Source organism: Amblyomma maculatum, chromosome 11 (assembly GCF_055883805.1).
Source record: "Amblyomma maculatum isolate TAMU_Amacu chromosome 11, ASM5588380v1, whole genome shotgun sequence".
Classification (NCBI taxonomy): domain Eukaryota; kingdom Metazoa; phylum Arthropoda; class Arachnida; order Ixodida; family Ixodidae; genus Amblyomma; species Amblyomma maculatum.
In genome coordinates this window covers 72,166,973-72,190,326 of record NC_139354.1, presented here as the reverse complement: position 1 = coordinate 72,190,326, position 23,354 = coordinate 72,166,973, and the positions used below count along the sequence as shown (strand labels likewise).

Genomic DNA, 23,354 nt, shown 5'->3' with positions numbered 1-23,354 from the left:
TCATTAAAGAGCCTTAGCCCCTCTCTAAAGGTAATTCCCAAAATGAACCAAGCAGTGTTAAATTTTAACGCAGTATAGTCTTGGCCTAGGCTGATACACTTCAAGTTTGAAAAGGTGACTTTAGATGAAAATCAGCTACGGTTGATTTCGCGGTGTAATATGAAAGGATTTTTGCTTTTTCACTCGAACACAGAAGTTTTCGGGCTGCTTAGCATATCCTCTAAACTCTGCGAGGATCATTTATTCCTCATTGCAGAAATATTGCCTATTTCACAGCACTTCATTACACCGCTTTATAATAAAGATACTGTGAAAGAAGACCAGGTCCAGACGGCAAGGTCGTGAAGGCGAGGCAAGGTATTCCGTGTCAGCGTTTAATCTGACTTATCCACGTAAAAAAGGGCCACACAAAGCACCATCGCTTACAAGCTGTGACGCCAAAAGGTAACACTAATTTTTTTTAGAGATGCTTGATGCAGTTGATCAATTCATGACGCATGCTAACAATTGTTTTTACTGCTTGAGAAGCCAATTGTATGTACATGCAAAATCTGGCCTTAGAAGTCAGTCCTGCTCTTCGTTAAATTATTTCTTATAGTTGAGCTTGAATATATGAAGCTAATTTGAATGAGTGAATAGTTAGGAGCATAAGCTAAATCAATAATTCTTGAAGACGGCAAAGTGACTGCAGATATATCAAAGGGCCTGCTTAATTTTAATCAACGAGAGCATGGACTGTAAGAACACTGCATTGGACGTAGAAGTATTGCTAAATGCTTATATCGGACGTGGTGTAAAGTGAAGAATTATATTATAGGAACGGCGAATACAGGCCCTGAATATAATCAAAAATCCGTGTCCCACCCATGTCGTGATTAATAAATACCATCATTGTCTTGATATTATAGAGCAGTACGTGTCTGCTTAAATATATAAAGAAGATAAATTGGGGGAAAGTGCTATAAATTGGTGACCATTGCTCAGAATTTCAGCTGGAAAGTGACTTTATGATTACGGTAAGTATATATCGCTTGTATAAGTTGTAGGTGTGTAATGCCAGTTTACCTAAAGTTTACTCAAGTTGTTGCGTGCACCGAAAGTGGGAGGTACCGCTTCCTGAAAGCTATTACTATAGTGTTCCCATAGTCTACACATGTTTGATATGATTTTGTTTCTAATTTACTCCCTTCAGATTGGTGGTCAGCGCAGAGCTCCTTTCAAGGAAAGTTTACTACTCTTGGTTTTCATTATTTGCGTGCAAAAGATTGCACGTTTTGCTGACTGTAAGAAAAACTATTTACATTGCACATCTCTCAAATACAAAACATATTATTTGTATCGTGAGGTGTCACAGTTTGTATCGCTTTTTACTGATCGAATGTCCATACGAGATGGTAGGAAGTAGAAATGCGGATAACGTGTACAGAAAAAGTTTACAGTTTCCAAAACAGTAATTCTTAAGTTAAAGCTAAGCTACTTTGGTCACCTGGTGAGGAGAGAGGAGTCGCTGGAGAAAGCTTTGATGTTGGGAAAGCTTGAGGGTCACCGAAGAAGGGGTAGGCAGCGAACGCGATGGTTAGATGGCATCCTCTAGGCACTCCAGATGAAGTTATGTGATGTTAGGAAGATAGTGAGAGACCGGAGAGCGTGGCGTGATATGGTCCATAGGGTCGCGAAGAGTCGGACACGACTGAACGACTGAACTGAACTGAAGCTAGAGACCGAACGCAATTGCCTTTTAACGTGATAGCATTAAAATGACTGTTTCCTGGGACTGCGGCTCCGGTATTGTGAGCGAGATATAACGGGCTCTTGCTTAGGCTTGTTTGCTGGTTATATGGCCATACACTAACTGACCTTAGGGTGAATCCACAAATCCGGTAAAGGAGCTGCCGACGGGAGCAATTGATTCTATCACATCATCCCCTTACAGGGGTACTTTAGATGTGCACCCATTTTTTGTTATTATTGCTGGCCACATCTCCAGGAGGATCCTGTTATCCTGTTTATTTCGGTAGATACGAACCTCAATAAGTAGAAAAGATCAGTGCAGACAGATGAAGTAAGAGACCCGGTATTTGGATGCATTCAAATTGCTGACAAGAGGAAATATATCTATGTTGCCAGGTAATCATCTCTGATTGAATGTATACTATAGAGTCAGGAAATGTTTTTGGGCTACAAAAGATGAGCAGCGCGCATGGGCCACGTTTTGAAAACCTATATAATGTTCGTGCCCCTTTTTACGTACAGTCTTTGTCAAACGTGTAGAACCCGGAGGTCTACTTCTGAGCCACTTCTTGAGGCTTGTCATGCATTACCAGTGCTCCGTATCTCTTAATTGTAAACAGTTTTTGCCCTACCATCTCCAATGGGAAAGACTTCTACTATTGCTACATAAGCGCCCCTACAAGGTCAAAAGACGACCCCATGGCTGCTACACTTTTGTCAAGGGCTCTACACTTTGTAATATTATTTGAAAACCCGTACCAACAGGAAAAGGCGAGAAATTCGCATATATAAAAAGAGGACAAAAGGATTTCGAAACTATATTGACTTTTGTTCATCTGCACCTTTCAGGAAACCTAAATGGGCAAAAAGAAATAAAAATAGTAAATTAGCCGAGCCTGGTTCCTTCCTGTATGATTCGGATAGCGAAAATAATTGTGCGGTAGGCAAAATAAACAATTTCCTGAAGAGGCACGCAGCACGTAACTTTTTATTTCTATATTGAGCCCAACGTTTGGGCTTATCGCTTGTTACGCTTGTTTAGGTTGAATCATTACAGGAACACAGTTGAGGAGCACTGAAATTGCATTTAGACGATTAGGCTCTTCGTCAAGTACAGATATATTTTTGCTGGCTTGAAGTTTTTGATTTCCTATAGTACGCTTCCTACTATTGAGTCTTTGATGATTTTATTGTTTGTGCGCCGCCACAGCTAAAATGACGACGTAGGTGAGCTGAAAACAGGACAACAATTCCAAGTTTCGTGCTCTTGGAGCGGTTTCTGCTTTGCCGCATGCACTATTTCTAGCGGAGAGCACCTATAAAGATTTAGATTTTGGCTTTTATTATCACTGAGCGATAGTTTTCTTGCCCAAACTGCCAATTTAGAGAAGTCATTTTTTGCGTGCATTGGCACAGTACAGCACACAGGAAAGTTTCGTTTCTGTCTCCATTAAAACAATCCTGATATTCCGTTTCGTGTCTAAAGTTCAGGTCTTATGCTACTTAATTCGCTGAGGCAACAAATCTTTTAGCAGAAAACTAGAGCTCCGTTGTTCCCACGTGCAACAAAACGAACTTTCATGCCTAGTCCCTTACAGCTAGCCGCTGACTATTTACTGACAATACAGAGGCCACAAAGCGATGATATTTGCGCATATGGGATGGTCACTATGCCAGAAACTACATAAGGCCTAAAACCACCCAGAAAAAAAATCACTACCAAAGAAAAAGAGATGTGCTGGAAACGGAAATTGTGAACGATGCATGCTAATCATTGCCTTTATTAACTAACAAACTAATGTTCCCATGAACCGCAATTTTAATGTCAACTTGATGCGCTTTCTACTTCCAGATTTGGCGATTAAGGCCAGCAGTAGAGAAAACAAGGATGAAGTTTCTTTCCTTGGCCGTTGCATTTGTAGCTGTGCTGCCGAGACCTGCCTTCAGTGGACGTAAGTATTGTTTAAATAGTCTTCGATTCATAAAATTTCTGTGTAATAACTAGAAGCTCTATCAATAGGGCGTTAGAATACTACTTTGTTTTCTTGTATTGAATAGTGCCTACCACTATATTGCAATAAGTGTCCACTTATTGTGACAGTCCAGTATAATTTTGATATAGCGCTCATCCTGCTTAGAAGCTGCAGCTTTTTGTACTGCAAACGTTAACTTAATAAGAGCAATATGTAAATCAACCCTAAATACTTGTTCGAAAATTTTCAAGAAGCTGGAATTTCGTGTGTGATTAGAAGAATATTATATAGGCGACTGTTTCAGTTTATTTCATAGGTAGCATGAATTTCAGACTCTAATGGCTTCCCTAGGTTAGCAGTCCTTAATAATCATGCTTTCATTTGGTGGAGGAATTAAACGGTAAGTAATTGTTAAAGCTGTAAATATTATACGTTCTTCACATCGACCAAATAAAGCAATTTAACAATTAAAACACACAGGAAAATATTAAAAATTCATGAAGTACTTGGGCTTTACAGTTCATCTGAAATGAGTTCCAACTAATCGACTTCAAGAATATGCTACATAGTGAGGACTGAGTCATTTTGTGGAGCATAGCATTCTCTACCAGGCTCTTCAGAATTCAAAAGATCATTCGTTTCATTTCACTTTGAAGAAATATGAGCATTTGAAAGATGTCGGGATAAGTACGAACAGTTTCCTCCTTATCCTGTCACCAAGCTATCAAGGATAGCTGCATGTATTTGTTGTGTTATTTGCACAAAATCCGGAAACCCTTTTTTCCCGTCCTACATGCAACCTGCATTCTAAAACTGTCATATGTAGCCATAGGCCTAATGGTAGGCGGAACAACATTTGATCGATACTTTAAACCTTTAAGTAAACTGAAATCACATTCTTCTAAAGGTTCTCCATTGAATGCGGCGAAATCAGTATCTGGTTCTTCCCTTTCACTGTAAAATATGAAAAATAAAACGAAACATGCGCTCTAAATGTGTATTTAAGACATCGAAAATTAATGAGGGGTGCCAAACCTTTACATTTTCTGCAGTAATTCGTATTATTCAGCGTCTCACAGTCCTTTTTACCACACCTCGCCGAGGTGGCGCAGTGATAAGCGCCTTCGACTTCCGTGCCCAAAATATGTCGACTCGCATCTCGCCCACGGTGGCCGCTTTTCGATGCCGGCGAAAGGCTAGGCGCCCATGTGCTTTCCGATGTCAGTGCACGTTGGAGAACGACAGGAGGTTGAAATTTCCGGAGTCCTTCACTACGACGCCTTTCATAGGATAAGTAGCTTTGCTACGTTAACCAGACATGGCAGTAATTGAATTACAGTAATGAAATTATTGTAATTTAATTACTTTTTGTGGTCATTTGAAATATAATGAATTCCTTTTTTGGGTTGGTAATTTAGTAATGTAATGAATTACTTTTGGTAGTAATTTCTAAGAAAAAGTAATTATTTCCTTTCAAAATTACTTATACTAAAGTGCGCCACTCCTCCTTCAATAGACGACGAAAGTGGAGTACCGCGAAAGCAGGAAAGCCGTGCGGCAAGCCGAAGCCAGCGTAACGGATCGGCAAAAGTAGACAGAATTGAGCAGAACAGTGCGTCTGAGACCTCGTGTGTAGTAGGTTCGCACAGTGCGGCTATCTCATGATAACCATTTTTTCAAGCAGCAAGCAGGATACAAGGCGTCAAGGGAATGCCGGAGGGAGAGATGGTGCAAAAGGTTGGAGTTAAAACTAGCTGAGAGCGCTGCAGGGCTGTAGGAAAGAAGGAAGGAATAGGTCTCTAGGACGGAATTTGGCGGGAAGACGAAAGAATGTGTGTGCTTCGCGTCTGGAGAACAAGCTGTTTTGTTCAATAGCTTTAGTTAGTTTTTGCATGGATGGAAACTATAAAGTAATTTAAAAGTAATTGAATTACGCAATATAAATAATTGTAATGTAATTGCATCACTTTTTGGGAGCAGTAATGAGTAATGTAATTTAATTACTTTCCTGCGATTTTCAGCAAAGTAATTAGTAATGTAACTTAATTTGTTTTGAAAAGTAATTTTGCCATGTATGACGTTAACCATAAACAAACGCAACACAATCAATCATTTCCACGAGTGCATCGTAACCAGGTTTCTTGAACGTGGGAAGCCCTGTATTTTAAGGTAATCCTGTAATTTATAAAATAAATACTTTTAGCGAATAACTGCGTTCTGGAAAGAAAGCTAAGATTATAGTTTGGTCTACACGCTATTGCCGATGTGTAGATACACAAAACTGAAGCTCTGGTGCCCTTCCCACAATAAGGCAGTCCCAATGTGCTGTGACGAATAATATTTTTTCCCAAAGATGATTGGTGCGGAAGTATTAAAGACATGTTAAAATGCTGGTACTCCCAGTATTTCTCGCCACGACGCCCGCGTAAACTCGAAGAATAGGAAATTTTATTTTGTGAGTAACTTCGGTGAACTTCAAACACATTATAGAAATATCACTACGTGTACTTTTTGTCCACCTCTCTGGCTTTAATGAACGAACTAAGTTCATTCATGATTTAAACCAACGTTGTGTCTTAACAAACGACTCAGCATCAAATCTGCCTTTTTCCTTTTGGCTGCTTTCTCATCCGCTCAAATATCAGTGGATCATTATGCCTAAAAAAAAAAAACAAATTTTAGGAGTAAGAGAAATTACTAATTGTACCCTGAGTGACAACAAGTAAAATATGCATAGATTGCTATGTAGAACATATACATCGGTAGCGGAAGGTCCTCTGAATATCTTATAAACTTTTCTTCAAAGATACAACTGCAGCGCATGGGAACTAGATGCCTTTGAAATAGCTAATGAAGCTTCCTTTAAGGTCAAGTGTCATAGCTACGATAAGAATAAAAGATATTTCAGTTCGTGGCACTGCGCCTGCGCTACACGCAGAAAGCTACTTTGCAAAAACTTGCATTTGGTTATCAATCCTTTCAAGTAGTGCGGTAATAATAACTTCCGCCAACTGCGCTAAAAGATCTCGCATATTCTTGTAATACTAAAAGATGCCTGTCGACGATGTCAGCCATGTCAGCCAACGACGATGAATTGCTCAAACCCTTTTCGGTCAATAATACTTTTAGGCTTTTATATTACAACTTCTACTCACAGAGTAAGTACAAGGCTAAAGAGTCAGTGTTTACGTGAATTCGAGTAACCTCTTCTGCATTTGCGTGAACGAAAATCTCAAAGATTGTATCGAAATTATCGGTCAGTTTGGTTTTATATTATATTTGCGGGTGCCATGTTCATCGGAAAGTTCATGGCCTTCTTCCCGCAATGCGTTTAGTTTTCGGCAACATTTACGATTTTAACAAAGAAGTTACATTTGCAGCAGTACATGCTTGGTTGGCGCACAAAGTAATTAACTATGGATTAGCTTTGGTTACACCTGGACGGAAGCGGAAGCTCCTTTTGTTTGGCTACGCTTGTTGTAGGACTTGTGGTTAAACACATGGTTAAGTCGAGGTTTAATTTGTGGTTTCTTCTTTATTTATGCCAAACAATACGCTGCGATGGTCCGTGCAGAGGTGAGATTTGATTTCAATATTGTGTATGCTCAAGAGTAGTGTAGTGTACCTTTCGCTATAAAAGTATGGTTCACACTTAAGCGCCATCTTTAAGGGTGCGATCATCTAGCGTACGCTACAAGCGCGCATACAGAGCCCCGCTTTAACTAAGCCACAAAAACATGCCTGCGTGGCATACCCTGGTAATGTGAATTCAAATTTCATGGCAGGCTCATTGCAATGTCACCCATCCACATGAAAGTGCCGTCCAAGCTGGCGCACTCGCAGGCACGCACCTACACTGACGCTGTAGGCTTGAACTGGCTGACGTAAGAACATTTTACTTCAAAATATTTTTCTTTCCGTTACAGCAAGAGGAGATCCCTGTAAAACTGACATGCACGAACTTCGACTGCTTACTCACGTTTTCAACGTAAGTATCTCGCCTTTGGGAACCTTTTGAGAGTGGCAGATAAATTTTAGCTCGTTCGGTTCAAGTTTTCAAAAAATGTATTTTCTCGTTCACATTTTGTTACTATAGAGGTACTAAATAGAACAAAACTATATGAAACATGCAGGGGGAAATCATATGCGTTGTGTTAGAGATCCGTGGCGTTTTCGCACGATTCGTTAATTGTGACGCTGCAGCAACCCGCAGTACGCTTCACGTGCGAGAATGGAGTATATAAGCTGCGGAGGAGGAAATTAAATCATAACTAGCTTGCGCGCTTCGACGCAGTGGGCCCTAGTATTATATTCGAGAACAGTCGTAACAGATGCTTACCCCGTATTATACGCGAGACCTTCGTAGGGACAGCTGTTCGAGCTGTGACTGCGAAGGTCTCACAACAGTAGCACAGAAAGGGCAGATGTTCGTAGGACATACGACTTGCTAACAAATCTCATTTTCTTACTGTCAGCTCACTGATTTGTATATAGGCACTACTGTTATCAGGAAATTTAGGAAACTACACATTCACATTGGAAGTCAAATAAGTCATATCAAATCACATGGCACTTATATATCGGCTCTATATTTGCGCAATAACCATATTATATCCTTTTTGGTGCCATAAGAAGAACTACAAATCAAGTTAGCGCAGTTGAAAGTTGTAGATGAAAGGATCGACTACGGAGCAGGGCAGAGGATTATTAGTGAGGACATTTTCCTTGATTGGTGTGAATTACCAGAATTGGCTTTCTGCGGAGAAAGACAGCGCCGAAAAGATTGATATTGAATATAGAGTGCGTTTTGTTTTAGATGTCAGATAGATAATACGCTTGCAACCTCAGTTTTGAGCGTAAGCAGGTTAGTTTCATGCTTTATGCTCGTCGCCTTTGTAAGCTACTGAAAAATGGATGCCGAGAAGCCATTAAAACAGCCATCAGCGCGAGATATTCTTTGCCTGACGATTCCTGGCAACTAAGTTTATCAACTTCCAGGCTCGTGTTATTAAATAAAAAGGAAAACAGCGGAAAGAAGATGAACAGATTGATTCTGCTCTAACGCACCGCACAAACATGGCTTTACTTTCGTTTATGGGAACATCAATTGATCGAGCGCCAAAACAATGGGTGATTTAAAACTCTCAAGCACTCATGTGACACTGCCGTCGTGACAGTGATGTCATGCTCCTTATGATGGGCGCATATTTGAAAAGACATATTAAATATAACATAAGGCTGCGAAGACGGCTGCAACATACTTGGGAGCAAGCAGGTGACTTTCCCTGGAAGCGGATTTCCGTAACAAAGCCACTGCCACAGGCTGACAATACAAGATTTATCCAACCGCGTTCTAGCGTTTTTCATTTTGCATTCTTCATCGACTTCTGTTATTGCGCAGACAGAGAGAGAGAGAGAAAACTTTTAATGAGCATAATAATCAGTAAGAATTCGCAGGAGCTGGGTGGTCGGTGCCCCTAGTCCAGGGCTCCGCTGGCAGCAGCTGACTTGCGGACTAGCTGGATAATCCAGGCTTGCTGGTCCAGGTTGTCGCTGGTCAGGGCCGCCTCCCACTGCCCGTGTGTCGGGCATGGCACTAATAACGTTGGGTCAGGTTTGTCCTGGCATTCCCAAGAGATGTGATAGAGTGTGGGGCTTGCACCGCACCAAGGACAGTAACTCGTGTATTTTGTTCGGCATATCTTATTTAAAATGTGAAGATTAGGGAATGTGTTTGTTTGTATTTTTCTCCAGTCTATAGCGTCCGAGGAAGGAAGTTGTTTGTGTGGTGGTGAGAAAATTCTTCTTTCTAACCGAAGGTGTTTCAGCCTGTCACCGTAGGTTCCTCTGAGAGGGGTGGGGTAGGGATGGGGTTCCGCCCGGTTTGTAAGAGCTCGGGCTAGATCATTCGCTACCTCATTTCCTTCTAGGCCTTCGTGTCCAGGTGTCCATGTAATTGTAAATGTAAAGTAAGACTGCGCACAAAATTGCTCAAGAAAGTGAAAGATTTACTGCATTACCCCATTGCCTTGAATAGCCCAGATTCGCTGCACGCGCTAGCGGGTTTCCGGATCCTTCATAGCTTTGGAAAGAGAAACCGTAAGAACCGACACAATAGTGCCGTCTGAGCCCCTGTCTAACACTTCTTCCTCTTTTTTTTCTACTTGACACAATTGGAGCTAAATTGCTCAAGCTGAAAATAACTTGAGCAGCCAACCTTACCTCTAACCTCTAATATTTTTTCTTTATTCATTTCGCCAGTAAATAAATTCCTGAAATGCACCAACTAGCCTAGAAAATCGCGGGAGCAGGTAAACATAGCGACGCAGGCCTTCCTTACTTCTAAGCTTTCAAAGCCCACTAAATTGTTCCCCCTATCGCCCGTGTGGTAAGGAAGTTCACATAACTTTATATTTAAGCAGTAATTGAGAAGGAATATTTAGTTCATCTCGTGGGATAATGCTGACTAAGCTGAACTCAAATGCGATTTGGGATGTTTTTCTTTACTGAGGAATTTGGCAGTTAGCAAAAAGCGCAGGTTCCAATTCGTGGTTTCTTTTATCAATATCTAACCTTCCTGATCAGCTTTCTGTGCTCAAACACAATTTCAATGATGAGAAAAGCAGCCTGCAAATACATCATCTTCACGCCATAATCACGCAGAAAAAGACAACCAGATCAGAATTTAGACAGCTATTTAACAATGTTTTAAATCTTGTTTTGTGTGTGAGGTGCAATTTTAGACTTCGGATCACGGTTTATAAAAATAAAATAAGAGGATACTTAGAAGCGGAAAACGATTTGCAACAGCAACTAGTAAAGCACAGTAATTAGGGTAGTATTGAAATGTCGGCACATTTCTTGACTTGCCAGCGCGCATACTATTTATATCATAAGAAATAACAGCACATCGTAGTATCAAACGAAGAAAGAGGTATTCCTTTAAACACGTCCACACCATGTATTTGCCAGCGACAAAGTGTATGTTATCTTCAGAGTACTTTTCCATGCTATCAAAAAACGTTCCGAATTCGGGACTATGAAGCACAGTCATTCCCCTGCTTGGGACCTTTCTTCCGCAATCTCAATAATACGAAACGATGAAAAGAAGACAGAGTAGGCTTAAAATGGTTATCTACATTTATATTCTGGTAATTATTTTTATTGCACATGGAGTGTTAACCCTGAAATATAAAAACATAAAGATCATTTCGAAGATCCTTATAGGACAACGAAGACTGCTATGCATGCACTCAGAAAATGCCAAGCAGGAGCAATATTGTATCTTGTCCCGACCTCGACTTCGTTCTGACCGACGTTTTGAGCAAATAACTGCCATGCATAGCTCGGCGTCGAAATATATCAACAGCCCTTATAAAAATAATCATTGGTTGTCAAGTTGGGGTTTCGCTTCTGAAAAATCACTTGAGCGCCTTTCAGAAATATCGCAGCCCAGATTTAGTGCACCGGCAGTGAAGTTCGAGTCAGGTACGTGTTATTAATCAGAAATACCAAACTTAGCTGCGTCACACGTGGGAGGTGCTTCACGCCGAGAGCAATCGTATTGCATGCGTAATTAGACGAACTGGGACGAAATTTTAGACGCGCGCATTTCAGGACACAGGTGCGTTATTACTATTTTACAAAATGGAATAACCCTAAAAAGTATTTGCCTCCACGTTCTCAATATAAATATGCATGGTAACTTCAGCCAATAAAAATTTATTTGAATTTTCATTCATTACTGCGTTTACGGGGACGATTAGTACCCCAATTTCTGTCCGCCTGGCCGCATTGCGAATGTAAAAAAACGGCATGAGCATATGGCATTTTGCTTTTTTTTATTAATCAGTAAAGCGTAATTTTGAACACCCTGTATATTTATTCTCCTTGATAAATTATTCTTGTGCAATACCTTGGATTCAGTGAAGTGCTTATCAGAAATTTTCAGCGCAATTCTTTGTATTTTTTCCTGCAGCTTCTCAATGATTCTACGCCATTGGTGTTAATTCAGGGGCATGATGAGCCATTACATCTCAGCAAATACCGTTGTCTAAAGACGAGAAATGTAGGAGGCGCAAGAGTTCCCTTCACACACCGGATAGAGTTTTTGACAAGCAATGAGGTATGTACCAAAATCGCATATTCTTCAGTAATTAAAGATAAGTTGAAATTTTGATCGCAGAAAAAAAGGTTTAATTATGCGACATTTTATAGTTGTTGGTCAAATAAAAAAATGGCTGAGGCTTAGCTTGGTTAAGCCTGGTCAGATGCGAAGCATATTGATTGCTAAACTCGGCTCTTCTGGGCTCTCTGCAGCACGCCGCAGCCTTCGCTTTTCATTCCACCGATCGGCTGCACTCCCTGGAAACATCGCCACCTTTTGTGAGGGTCTACTGGAGGCAAGCGCAGTCTCCCCTTTATATATAAACCTGCGCTATACCACGTGGTCCGCACAGCGTGCAACCGCAGCCGACGGCGCGAGCCGGTCCACGTCTCTCCTCTGTCGTGACGTAAGCGTATCACGTGGTGTGACGTCACCCATACCACGTGGTCCGCACGGCGTGCAACCGCAGCCGACGGCGCGAGCTGGACCCCCGTCTCTCCTCTGTCGTGACGTCAGCGTATCACGTGGTGTGACGTAGCATTCCACATTCTTTGCACGGCGTGTAACCGTCACGAAGGGCTGTGGTTTACATGATAGAAAAACAGCGCAACAGACGTGGACGGAGGTGAAGAACAGACAGGACGGGCGCTCAACTCACAACTGAAGTTTATTGAAAAAACACAGATATATAACCCAGCCAAGCTTCAGTAAACTTCAGTTGTGAGTTCAGTGCCCGTCCTGTCTGTTCGTCACCTCCGTCCACGGCTGTTGCGCTGTTTTTCTATCATGTCACCATACCAACTCGCCCAGATGTCTCTTCTATTACTGAGGTTTACCTCTAGCAATATGCTTCGCATAAAATCGTAGAACGGAACCCAAACAACAGTTGTTACAAGAAAACGAGCACAAGAGGGTCCACCTTGCAAGCGAACGCCGCTGTTGTCCGTAATTAGCCGGTCCCATCATGATGTCATCCTCGGTATGCCAGACCGGCGTCGGCGGTGTTGCTTGGCGCGCGTTGCTTCAGGTGACTTGATATCTCGATTTAGAATGTTATAGATGATTCTAACAATGTAAAACACCTTGGACACTTACCGTACGTGTTCGAGCAACCACCATTTCCAAAATGTAGCGCTACAAAAAGCACTGTCGAGTACGTCGACCGCGAAAGCGAAGTCAACACGTTTGAGCCAGTGGGAAATCAGCCCCAAGTGCGAAAAACGCACGAGCGGGCCCAACACTATATGACGTTTTAGTAGCAGCCAATGGAATAGGGTGCAATCGTAGTCCACAGCGCGTTTATATGACCTTCGAGTACCGCCCAAAGGCGCAACGGCAAACGCATGCGTAGTTTATCTGCTGCTCCTGCCTCCTTTGCAGCTTAGTTTCCGTGGTGCGCTGTTCAATGCAAAGTCGAAAGTGGTTCGGCTTCAGCCGTATCAGGACAACGGACAAGTTTGTAGCACCTTCAGTTCCAGATGAAGCGAGCTTAGTGCAACGGTGCCTGCAGCGAGCACGGCGGGTGGGCGCTCTGACCGAGCGCACTCTCTAATCTACGCTAGGCCTATATTATTTCGCATCTGTGCCACAGCAGGCGACGCTAGTGGATGGAGCAGGGCTGTAGTAAATGCTACTCATAGAACTGGCTAAGGTAAATCACTTTGTCTCCCAATAGAGTAAAGCTACCATTATTCAAGATGCCGCTTTATCACAGGATCTAAACTTTACAAGAATTTCGGATGAGCTGCAACGCACCGGCGACTGCCGGTCTACGCAGCTGTGAAGAGAAACTTGCTTGCGGGGCGGTTATCACTCGTACAAGCCTGTCGGAAAGGGTCAGAATTCCTTAATTTTGGTTGATTTTGACGAGAAAAGCTTCACTACGAGGGTCGGAGCCAAGCTTCATGTGAGCCACATGCTGCAAAATCCATATTCCGCCAATGCGGGAAACCGAGTGACGTCACGCGCTGCGTAGGTGGCCGCCGCCGACTCCGTCGCTTGATCTTTCGCTGCAGCCGCACGCTATTGCGAATGTGCGTCGCCGCTACTACTGCGCGCTCGCTTCATCGCCACCATTTGAACTTTTGTTGCAGCCGCTGTATTAACGCAGTTACTGCGCATGCGCAAGGAGGGCTACAAATGCGCTTGCCAGAAAACAGGCGTGCGCCATCGCCATGGAAGGAGAAGAGTGTGGCTGCTGCAAGACGACGCAGAAAATCTACCGATCTAGACGTGCTAGCTTGGGAGTTGGAGCTCAGAGCTAAACGAACGGCCAAAATTCCCCAAGAAGGGGAGGAACGCCTCGTAAAACGACGAAAGAAAGAAACTACAAAGCGGCTTTTAGCCGCGTCCAAGGCCACTGACAAAAGCGAAATGTGTGAAGGTGACCAAACAAACTACACATTGTGTGTTACCAGAACAGCAGCGAAGAAATGAAAAGCGCGCCCAAGCTTTTCGTTATGATATCCGAGCTTAACCAAGCTACGTCACTGCCAATTTTTTTACATTCCACGATCCCTGGGCTGTTAATTTAAGATAACAATGAATTCGAGCACGCTTTCTTGACGCTAGCGCAAGGGTCCACAAGCAGCTTCTGGAAGGAGCAACATGTGAAGGCATAGCTACGTTCGGTCGAGGCTAGAGCGCGCTGTTGCCGCGCAAGCAGCGCGGCATTTCAGATATTGCGGTTCAAATTAATATTGAAAAAGCAGCGTTAATCTACTGATCATGTATTTCGTTTCGTGTGCCCAATTGGTAATTGCTGACGTAGCCGGAACGGTGGCGAGCTGTGTAACAACAGCTAACCAGGAATCGCGTTTTAAGTTCTGTATCCTCGATTAAGAATAGCGATGGTGTAGCCAACCGTGCAGCAACGGTACTGACATAATTAGAAACGGGAACAAGGACAAAATGACAGAACTCAGCAAACGAGGCTCATCAGTCGGATAGCGTCGAAGCGCGTGGCGCGCTACTCCGCAACAGCTGCGTATCTGTTTGTCTTTGTGGAATCATTTAACCCGGGAACCTTCAGCACAGAACGGCCAAACTGGAGGAAACAAACGACACAAGCAGCAGACTGGGATAATCCGTCGATCACTAAAGTGCGGGATGGAGCGAAGCAAGCGTGCAAAATGCGCGGCCGGCCTAGCCGGCTGGCCGGAATTCTGAGATTGACGTAACATCCGCCTGTTTCCTAGTTTAAACGCCCCCCGCTGCTCCCGGCAGCAACGAGGGCGTGACCATGGCGAGTTTTTAACAAGCGATTTTGGATTGGCTTATCGGCAGAATTCAGAAAAAATTGACAAACATGAATAACAAATTCCCTTCATTCCACCCACCGAATTATAAGTAATTTGAAAACCGTTTCAGCTTCCATTGAAGATTATTTATGCAATAAACTGATATTTTAGTTTTGAGTATAATGGTAACATCATCATAAATAATGCATAACGTGCATGTGTATCAAGTATGGGGTATTCGTTAACGAATTTCTAATGTCGAGCTGCTGTCTCACTGATACTTTGCATGAAAACATTCTACGAGATAGAGTATTCATTATGACACTCCTATACTGATATATGAACATTTAACAGTTGAAATATTGTACGCTTCGCCATAATGCATTAAAAAAATGATAATTCGCAGCAGCTAACACGGGATAGGAATATAATTATTTTTCCCCCAAATATCTGCTCTTTAGTCCACTCGTATTTTGAGACAGAGCGATTATTGCGCTTGCCAATGCCTGAAAATCGGCGCGAATTTTCTTGATTAATTTTTAAGGATAGCACCCGCTCTCACACAATCATGCGCAAGTAATAGCAAGTCTCAATATAGGACACCCTACCTAAAGAGAACTAAATTTTGAATATAATTTGTTCAGATATGATGGTTAGTTCTATATTTCGTTTGAAGAACACTTGTTGATTGGGGCTCTCTAGTAGCCTAGTAACCAACTCCTCATGGTTAGTATATAATTATTACGATAAGGCGTGTACAGCATTTACAAGATAAAGAAGATGATTTGCTTGCGAACAATAGTCCAACAAAGATAAACAGTTTCAAAAGAGCGCGTGAAATGCGTAGATAGCGTCGGAGGACCGCGGCAGATTCCTCCTCTGTTAGCTAGATGTTCTACTCCATCGCTTGAAAGAAGATATTTTGAATATAAAGTTTTTAACAACGGCAAATATAAACTCAGTATTTGTTCATCATAATAAAGAGACCTTTTGAGTTTCTGATTTGTAGAGTGTGGCTCATAATCTCTTTATATATGAGTAAGCTGAGGATATCGACTCGTAGCAACTGTTTGCGGATTATGTGTATTTACCCAACGGTTTTCCTTCTAACACATCAGCTTTAAAGAGATATTACGCATGTACATATCTGCCACTATCCTAATGATAAACAATACGGGATCATTAGGATTCTTTCATATACTTTACAATACAGTCAACGTTTCTTGATTAATAATTTTGAGAATTAATACCCAATGAAACGAAAATTCGTAGGGAGTTAATATTATTGGTGTCAACACACGATGCTACAGTCAGGCCACCTAACAACAGCAGGAGTTTAGGCACCGAAGGGTAAAGTGGGACAACGCCATGTACAATGAAACTTGTGGTGGAATCTTGTGACACCGTTCAAGGACATATCGTTTCAATTCCCTTCGCATTTAGCGTACATCTGTCAGAGAAATGAAGCGCCAGTTTCAGATAGAAGTTATAACCAATGACGTGATATACACCTGCAATTTTAAACTTCTATCATCTCAACAAAACACGCTACACATAGCACAGCAGGCACTACCACAGAAGCAAAATAATCGCGAGAGCACTGTGATAAAGATGGGTCAATAGAGTGATCAGAGAAGACAAGTGTAACTAGGAGGACAGTTAAGCTTACTCTATATAGTTCCTTAATGCGCCATTTAAGCCGCCCTTATTTACCGCAAATTCATTTAAAATATGTATTATTTATGTTCATAAAATTTAGGAAACTAATTGTGACTTTAACCTTAGCACACATTAGTACTGTATCACACGTTAGTCACACGCACCAAAACGCATGCACAAGCACCTGTGGCGCTAATTTCGCTTTGTGAGCTATGTATGGGCTGCATGCAACCAAAGCATATATAGGGTAAATTTATTTTATATGAATTGATTATTTTTTGCAGATACATTAGAGTTAAGGTTCTCCACTGAAGATAAGGGCGTTTGCATTTATGGTTAACGAGCCCAATGCACGAGAATCTTATCTTGTGACTGTAAGCAGGAAGAGTGTAGAGAGTATTGCGCTACTAGTCACGTGGTCGTACGCACCACAATAGTTAGTTCAAGGAGCGTGCGTTGGGGCAACAACCCACACAAGTTGTTCGCAAATTATGCACGTGGGCGGTCCTAATTGTTGGCGTATTTTTGTTTTTGTTAAAAGCTTATCTTCTTAATTCTTGTGCTATTCTTGGTAAATAGTATTGCGAATATACGAATATGTGCGCATATTAGGGCACATATATAGAGACGCATATGCTGCACAATAAAGTGCCGTGGTGAGCGCAAAATTTAAAAAAAAACGTGGCAGCTTTTAGGCATAAGCTTAGTTATATATTTTAGCAGCACTTTCCTACGTCGCCTACTTGGCCGAAGAAGCAAATGTATATAACAGGCAGTAGAAAGTGTCCCAATATTCAAAAAGAAAGCTGCTATCCTTAAGAATCTCAAGAAAATTTTCAAAACTTGAGGAACCATAAAACAGCTTTACGTTCTCAGATTCGGATATCACGCCATTTATCCGTAGGAGTGGAAATATGACTGCCATAAGATTGAAAAACCCATGGATGTATTTTGAGCGAAATTTGCAGCCGAGAATTCGCACACTATGTATAGTTCAGTGCAAATTAGAAACAGCAGTGCAAACGTACCCCGTGCAAATATCAAGTCATATTAACTATCGCAATGTAGCCCCTCCTGAGAGAATCAAATGATGACTTCTATTACCTAATTCGAAATCGCGTCTAACACCTCATATCGAAGTACTCCAATGGAAAATGAAGTTTATTGCCATATTCTGCGGTTTCAATACTGATATGAATTTTTATTTATTCCAGACTAATGTAGAAGGTGAACTTCCGCCACCGGAGTAAGTACTTTTTTAACATTTCAAACACAAAAGGTAGCTAGTAAATGTACTGCAAACGGTAACATGTCCTAGTTCACGGAAAACTGTTGTAGATCAGAGAAGCACAAGTGAAGAACGAGCCTATACCAGGAATTTCAAAATGCGTCACAGAGTCTGATTGTTGCTTTTAAAAACGACAGCTACAATATGGCATAGGATACGTCCTTTTCGTACTCTTGAAAGAACTAGCGAAGTTTTAATCATTGGCCGCGTATATGAACACTCTAAAAAGATTAAAAATGCGACATGTGAGTGGCCGTATTTATAGACAGGAACGTCTAGATTACGGTAGATTTGGACACCCCGATTTCGCACCACTCATTACAAATAGTGAATACAAAATATCCCCGAATTCGCTGATTGCAGCACGTAATAAAAATTTTTAAATCTTAAGAATTGTTAAAAAATATTTTAATGAAATCTAAATTCTCTGAAGCTATCAACCATTGGCCGCTTGTTAGATCGATAGAACAGTTCTAAATTATGTGCGCCGAGCGTCAATCTATGTAAAAACATTCCACCATCCTAACTTGAACTTCCACACTATTATTAGGAACTATACTTCCTGGCGGCAAGATTTTGTTTGGCTATTATTTGTTGCTGCAAAAATCATTACCAGTGCTTCCATGCTACATCAACTTATTTGCCAAGCACTGCTCCCACTATCTTGGGTAACTGAAGCCCTACAATATATTTTCAACTTCTAATACTTTGTACGCTCATGATTGACGTCTCACTCAGTTTTAGAAAAACGCTTTATGAACACTTGGCTTTAATACATTTTGCGGAGACACTATACAATAATTTATGAAACTTGAACACGAGAACGTTTTTAAACAAAAACTATTTGCAGAATTTGTAGGTTCTGGAACCTCGAGTGGACAAACTGATGCATTTGCCTAAAGTACATTCAAAAGGAAGCTCTAAATAAAACAATTTTTTATAAATATGTAACTGCGTATTTTTCCTAGGAATTTTGTAGCCAAGGTACGTCTTTTACTTGAAGGCGGCCGCACCACGATACACCTATCTTCTGCCGGTGAGCATTTCTAAAACCCCGTTTTACGTGGATTAGATAAAACGTAACTACTTTTTGATAGCCTTCTATTAATGTACAAATTTTGTTTACTATTACAGGTAAACGTTTGCAGCTGCTAAGTAGCCAGCCTTTGAAGTTCAAAAAAGAATGCTCTAAAGACGCACATACTACATACTGCAAAGTCGAGCAGCCGGCTGGCGGCAGGCTTGCTAGAAATATGAGCTGGTAGCAATAATTATATTTGTGGGAGCCAAACTGCAGTCGTGGCCGAGTTGTTTGGGCGCCCGTCTCGGCTGCGGGAGAGGATCAGTTCGAATGCTGCCGCCAGACACCCACCGATAAAAATGGATACAAGCGTCCCCCGGCCCGGCGCCCGGCTCTTTCAGGGGTTTGCGCTTGGAAGAGGCTCTGCTAACCCTATTGCTATAAGTTTTGAACAAGTCCTGCGAAGGTCGCGGCAAACCTCACAAGGGCCACATAATAGACTTATGCCGCACAAGGCGGACTTGTTGTGGTCCGACAGCTGAACTGATCACTGCCACATCGGAGCAACTTCGTGAGACCTATGGCGCCTTTCCTGAACATTTCACCCCAAAGAGCCAAGCACCAGGCCGGGGAAGGCTTGTACACATTAAGAAGCGGGTGGGTACCCGGTGGCACCAGGAATCGAACCTAGTACCTCCCGAACACGAGGCGGATGCTGTACAACAAGGCCATGCTTCTTTTTTTATTCTTTATTGCATGAATTGGTACAAATACATCAGTAAAAGATCAAGGCCACGCTTCTTGCTTATCAATCTATTATTAATAAAAATTATTGATCTATTACGTTCTGTACAGCTTCGTTAGAGCACTTGTTGGTTACATTAGAAGTGTTCATTACATACCTGTTGTTTTTTCAGGATTTGAACAAATTCCGGTATCTGAGAATAGCACTCACAAAATTGCTCACGCGGAAGAAAAATGCGTCGTTTTGGAACATCAACTCTCACCAGGAGGTAAAATGTTTAGCATTATCCATTTATAATCCCAGCCCAACACGAGTTTGGAAGCTGCTTGCCGAACACATTGCCAGACATATCAAACAGGAAACCATTTCTTTAGAAATTGATATTCAAATTTTAGGTCTTGATCCTTTTTTGAATTTATCTTAAAGTGCTCTCCAATTTACTGAAGACAGTTTATTAGGGACAAGTACCTAAAAAAACTATTTTCGACTGGCCAGCTACAAGTGTACGTTTCGACGTCGGGAAAGGGTAAGCAACTATTAGATGGTAAATTTCTTGCATCTGTTTCAAAATCTTCGAAGAACATGCTAAGTTAGGGTGCGTTTCTTCCACTTTCCAAATATGCTACCTCAACCGCAGTAGGCTGATAGTTAAGAGGTTCGGCACATTCAAATTATACCGAATGGTTTCTGTGGAGACTGTAAGGTGAAGAGGTGTCGCTTCAGAACTTAAGCATGAAAGCGCGTTTTATGCAAAATACCTAAATCGTTACTGTTTGTATACCTTCATTTAAAGAAAAAGCAATTGCAGCAAATGGATCATGTAGAAAAATGTCAACGATTAGATAATTAATTTTGGTTGATGCAGTTCTAGTCGTAAAGAGTGGTCATACAAGGACGTCTCCGATGCGCAGCCCACATCACCAACCTGTGCTTGGGCACGGAGTGTCGCTGAGATGGTGGCACGAGTCGGAACATCGAGTAGTATGGGATGGGAGAGGCTGCGATTTCAAGAATTCGAGGGGAAATATGCCCCCTGATAGAAGCTGGTTCACTCGTCTGTTGACCGGAAAAATTCTTCGTTGACATGAAGCAGGGCTACGGAATATGTCCGCCCAGAAACAGGTGCATAGAAGACTTAGTTGGTGAAGTATACACAAGTAACACTTAACTGTCCCCGTAATACTGTGCCCTATAAAGCGTAGACGAGTAACACTTAGTTGACCACATCATAATATATCCTACAAAGCGTACAGCCGCTACAACAATGCTTGGTATTTTCTACAAAGTACACTTCTGATGAATTCTTCATGATCGGTTTTGAGATTTGCGCACCACGTCAAAAATACACCTCACTCACCACCTCAAATGCGGAACAATAGGCAGAAACGAAAGCTTCATATGTTAGTCATATGCTTCAAGTGCTTAGAATTATGAAGGCAAATTTACATTATAATAAAGCCTCTTCGAGCTTTGGCTGGTTTTGGTTGCTGCTGTGACACATAACCTAAATTTCACAGCGATGTTGTTCAAGATTCGACAAACGGTCACATATTTTCATGTGCGAAGAGTTCATCATACAAAACGAGTCAATATACGTCGGCGTATCATTCCAAAGATGTAAATGCAGGTGTATTTAAAAAGTGAGTCACTAGCTAGTAGAAGTAATGTCGTCCTGTCCATTTTAGGGATCTCTGTCGTCGTCAAACTTATAGCTGAGGACCAACAGAACTCTTTCATTTGTAGTACTTGCACTTTTAAAGAAAACTGAGACGCATGTAGTAGGCAAAACTGTTGTGGTATAAACATCTGCAAGGGTGGGGCTTATTTTTAAATGTTTTCGTAAACAGTATGTAATACAATATAACTTTAACGGTTTCAAGCGCAAAACATAACTTGTCAATATCGCATCCGAATTAATGCTTTTCTTGCACGTGATCTTCGGAACGTGTGGTATGTGCATGTCTCCGTAAGTATAACATAAACCTTCTAGGTTTATGCGCAAGTAATGCAATGCCGCATATTGAGGTAGAGTATTTCGTGGAGTGCAATGGCTAAATTTCCCTCGGCTTGTCTTCTATTCTCTATGCAACTATAATAGCATTCACTAGTTTCGCTTTAATCTAAATGCCGAGATTGTATATACGCGAATTGTTCAAACATTTCATGTACAGAGCGTTTTAAATTTGTGCTTTTGATGTAAGGCTCAGCTGCGCCTGTTGTTTATAAATTGTATTACTTGGATCTTACAGTTCTCTTCTTTTGGTTTTCAGAAAGGCCATATTGCACACTTTGGGTGACTGAAGACCTTCACCATCATCCACCAGCAACGTGCACAGAAGTTTTTGGATGGAGATGCTACAGATATGGCGTCTCTCTGTACAAAAGGAAAAACAGCGAATGTGATGCTATACCTTCTAAATAACTTTCCAATTTAGATATTGCTGCAATAAAATTGCCAACGGGCACATATCAAATGATATTCAAGAGTTGTTTCTTGTGTTAACATTTGTTACATAGGAAAAAGTTGCATATCATGAATACGGCACTTACAAGAGCATGAGTACATTTTGCCTCGCTCTCGGCAGAAATACACGTCTCAAAATTTGTGGAGGATAGAAGCGGACATATTTTTTATTCTTTTACTGAAAGCAGAAAAAATACATACATATTCTCTTGCTCTGAATTTGCCTGCTGTGATACGCTACGTAAGAAAAAGAACTACCCATGGAGGAGAGATAGCGCCTTTGTATGGTGCCATAAATACGTTTAAAATGCACATTTGGCAGTGCAATTTTTGCGATTATTCAGATCTCTCTGAATGATCACGGGCTATATATTGCACACGATGGATGGATGGAATATAGGACCGTCGCCTTTGAAGCGGGGTGGTAGCAATTGTTATCGTGCTCATTGCTTTCCCTATATCTTAAATATCGTTTTTATGCGGCTACGATGCTGCTGCCTCACCAAGCGACTAAATGTAAAACGTTTCATGAGTGAGACATTTTGAAGCAGTTGGGGTCACGGGCTCTTGTAGCGCGCAATCTTGATATTGGCCAACATCTCGGATCAAAGAGTCCTCGTTTCGAAGCAGTTCTCCGAAAATGCGCCGTATCAAGGCAGCCATTGACACATGAGCACCAAAATCTGCGCATGCCACGAACGTCACGTTGGAAAAACTTAGAGGCGATACGAGAAAGCTTAAGTGTTTCAAATGTGCTCCAGTGCCTGAACATTTTCGAGAACTAAATGGGCTGTTGTAGGAAAACCTCCGCGGCACTACGTGGAATGATTCCGTGCATGATATCTGAGTATGCTTTTTTTTAAGGAAAGCTTATTAGTTGATCAAAACTTTATTACCTCTCCATTGCCAAATGTAGTACTAAATATTTTATAATCTGTGCCCTCAGCTTAGATGGTTGACGCATAAGCGTTTTCCCCTAGTCCAATATCTAATGCCATGCGGCTAACTGGCAATAGGGCTACACCTTACCAAACGCGGCTGAAGGTGCCACATAGCAGAGATAAATGTAAGGTGTAAATAATAGGCAATCATACCCCTTAGCATCACTAGAGATAAAACAGTACGGG

General features: G+C 41.6%; 1 protein-coding gene across 4 annotated transcripts; it reads left to right on the top strand.

Annotated features, from left to right (window-relative positions):
• The first annotated feature begins 867 nt into the window (after positions 1–867).
• LOC146174145 (uncharacterized) lies at positions 868–22,242 on the top strand. Of its 4 annotated transcripts, XM_084584036.1 has the most exons (9): positions 993–1,016; positions 1,193–1,222; positions 3,584–3,683; positions 7,631–7,692; positions 11,683–11,829; positions 17,924–17,955; positions 18,966–19,033; positions 19,936–20,031; positions 22,034–22,242. In XM_084584036.1, exons 1-9 carry the CDS (start codon positions 1,008–1,010, stop codon positions 22,183–22,185), a joined length of 696 nt encoding a protein of 231 aa, XP_084440162.1. In that variant the 5' UTR covers positions 993–1,007; the 3' UTR covers positions 22,186–22,242. The 4 variants fall into 4 exon arrangements, with proteins under 4 accessions (XP_084440163.1, XP_084440162.1, XP_084440164.1 ...); XM_084584037.1 differs by lacking the exon at positions 1,193–1,222 and having other exon boundaries at positions 868–1,016; XM_084584038.1 differs by lacking the exon at positions 993–1,016 and having other exon boundaries at positions 1,197–1,283.
• The last annotated feature ends 1,112 nt before the right edge of the window (positions 22,243–23,354 follow it).

Excerpts from the sequence above, each read along its gene's own strand:
- LOC146174145 (XM_084584036.1), top strand. Across the intron at positions 11,830-17,923 it reads AGTTTTTGACAAGCAATGAG|ACTAATGTAGAAGGTGAACT; the intron begins GTATGTACCAAA and ends TATTTATTCCAG. Across the intron at positions 17,956-18,965 it reads GGTGAACTTCCGCCACCGGA|GAATTTTGTAGCCAAGGTAC; the intron begins GTAAGTACTTTT and ends TATTTTTCCTAG.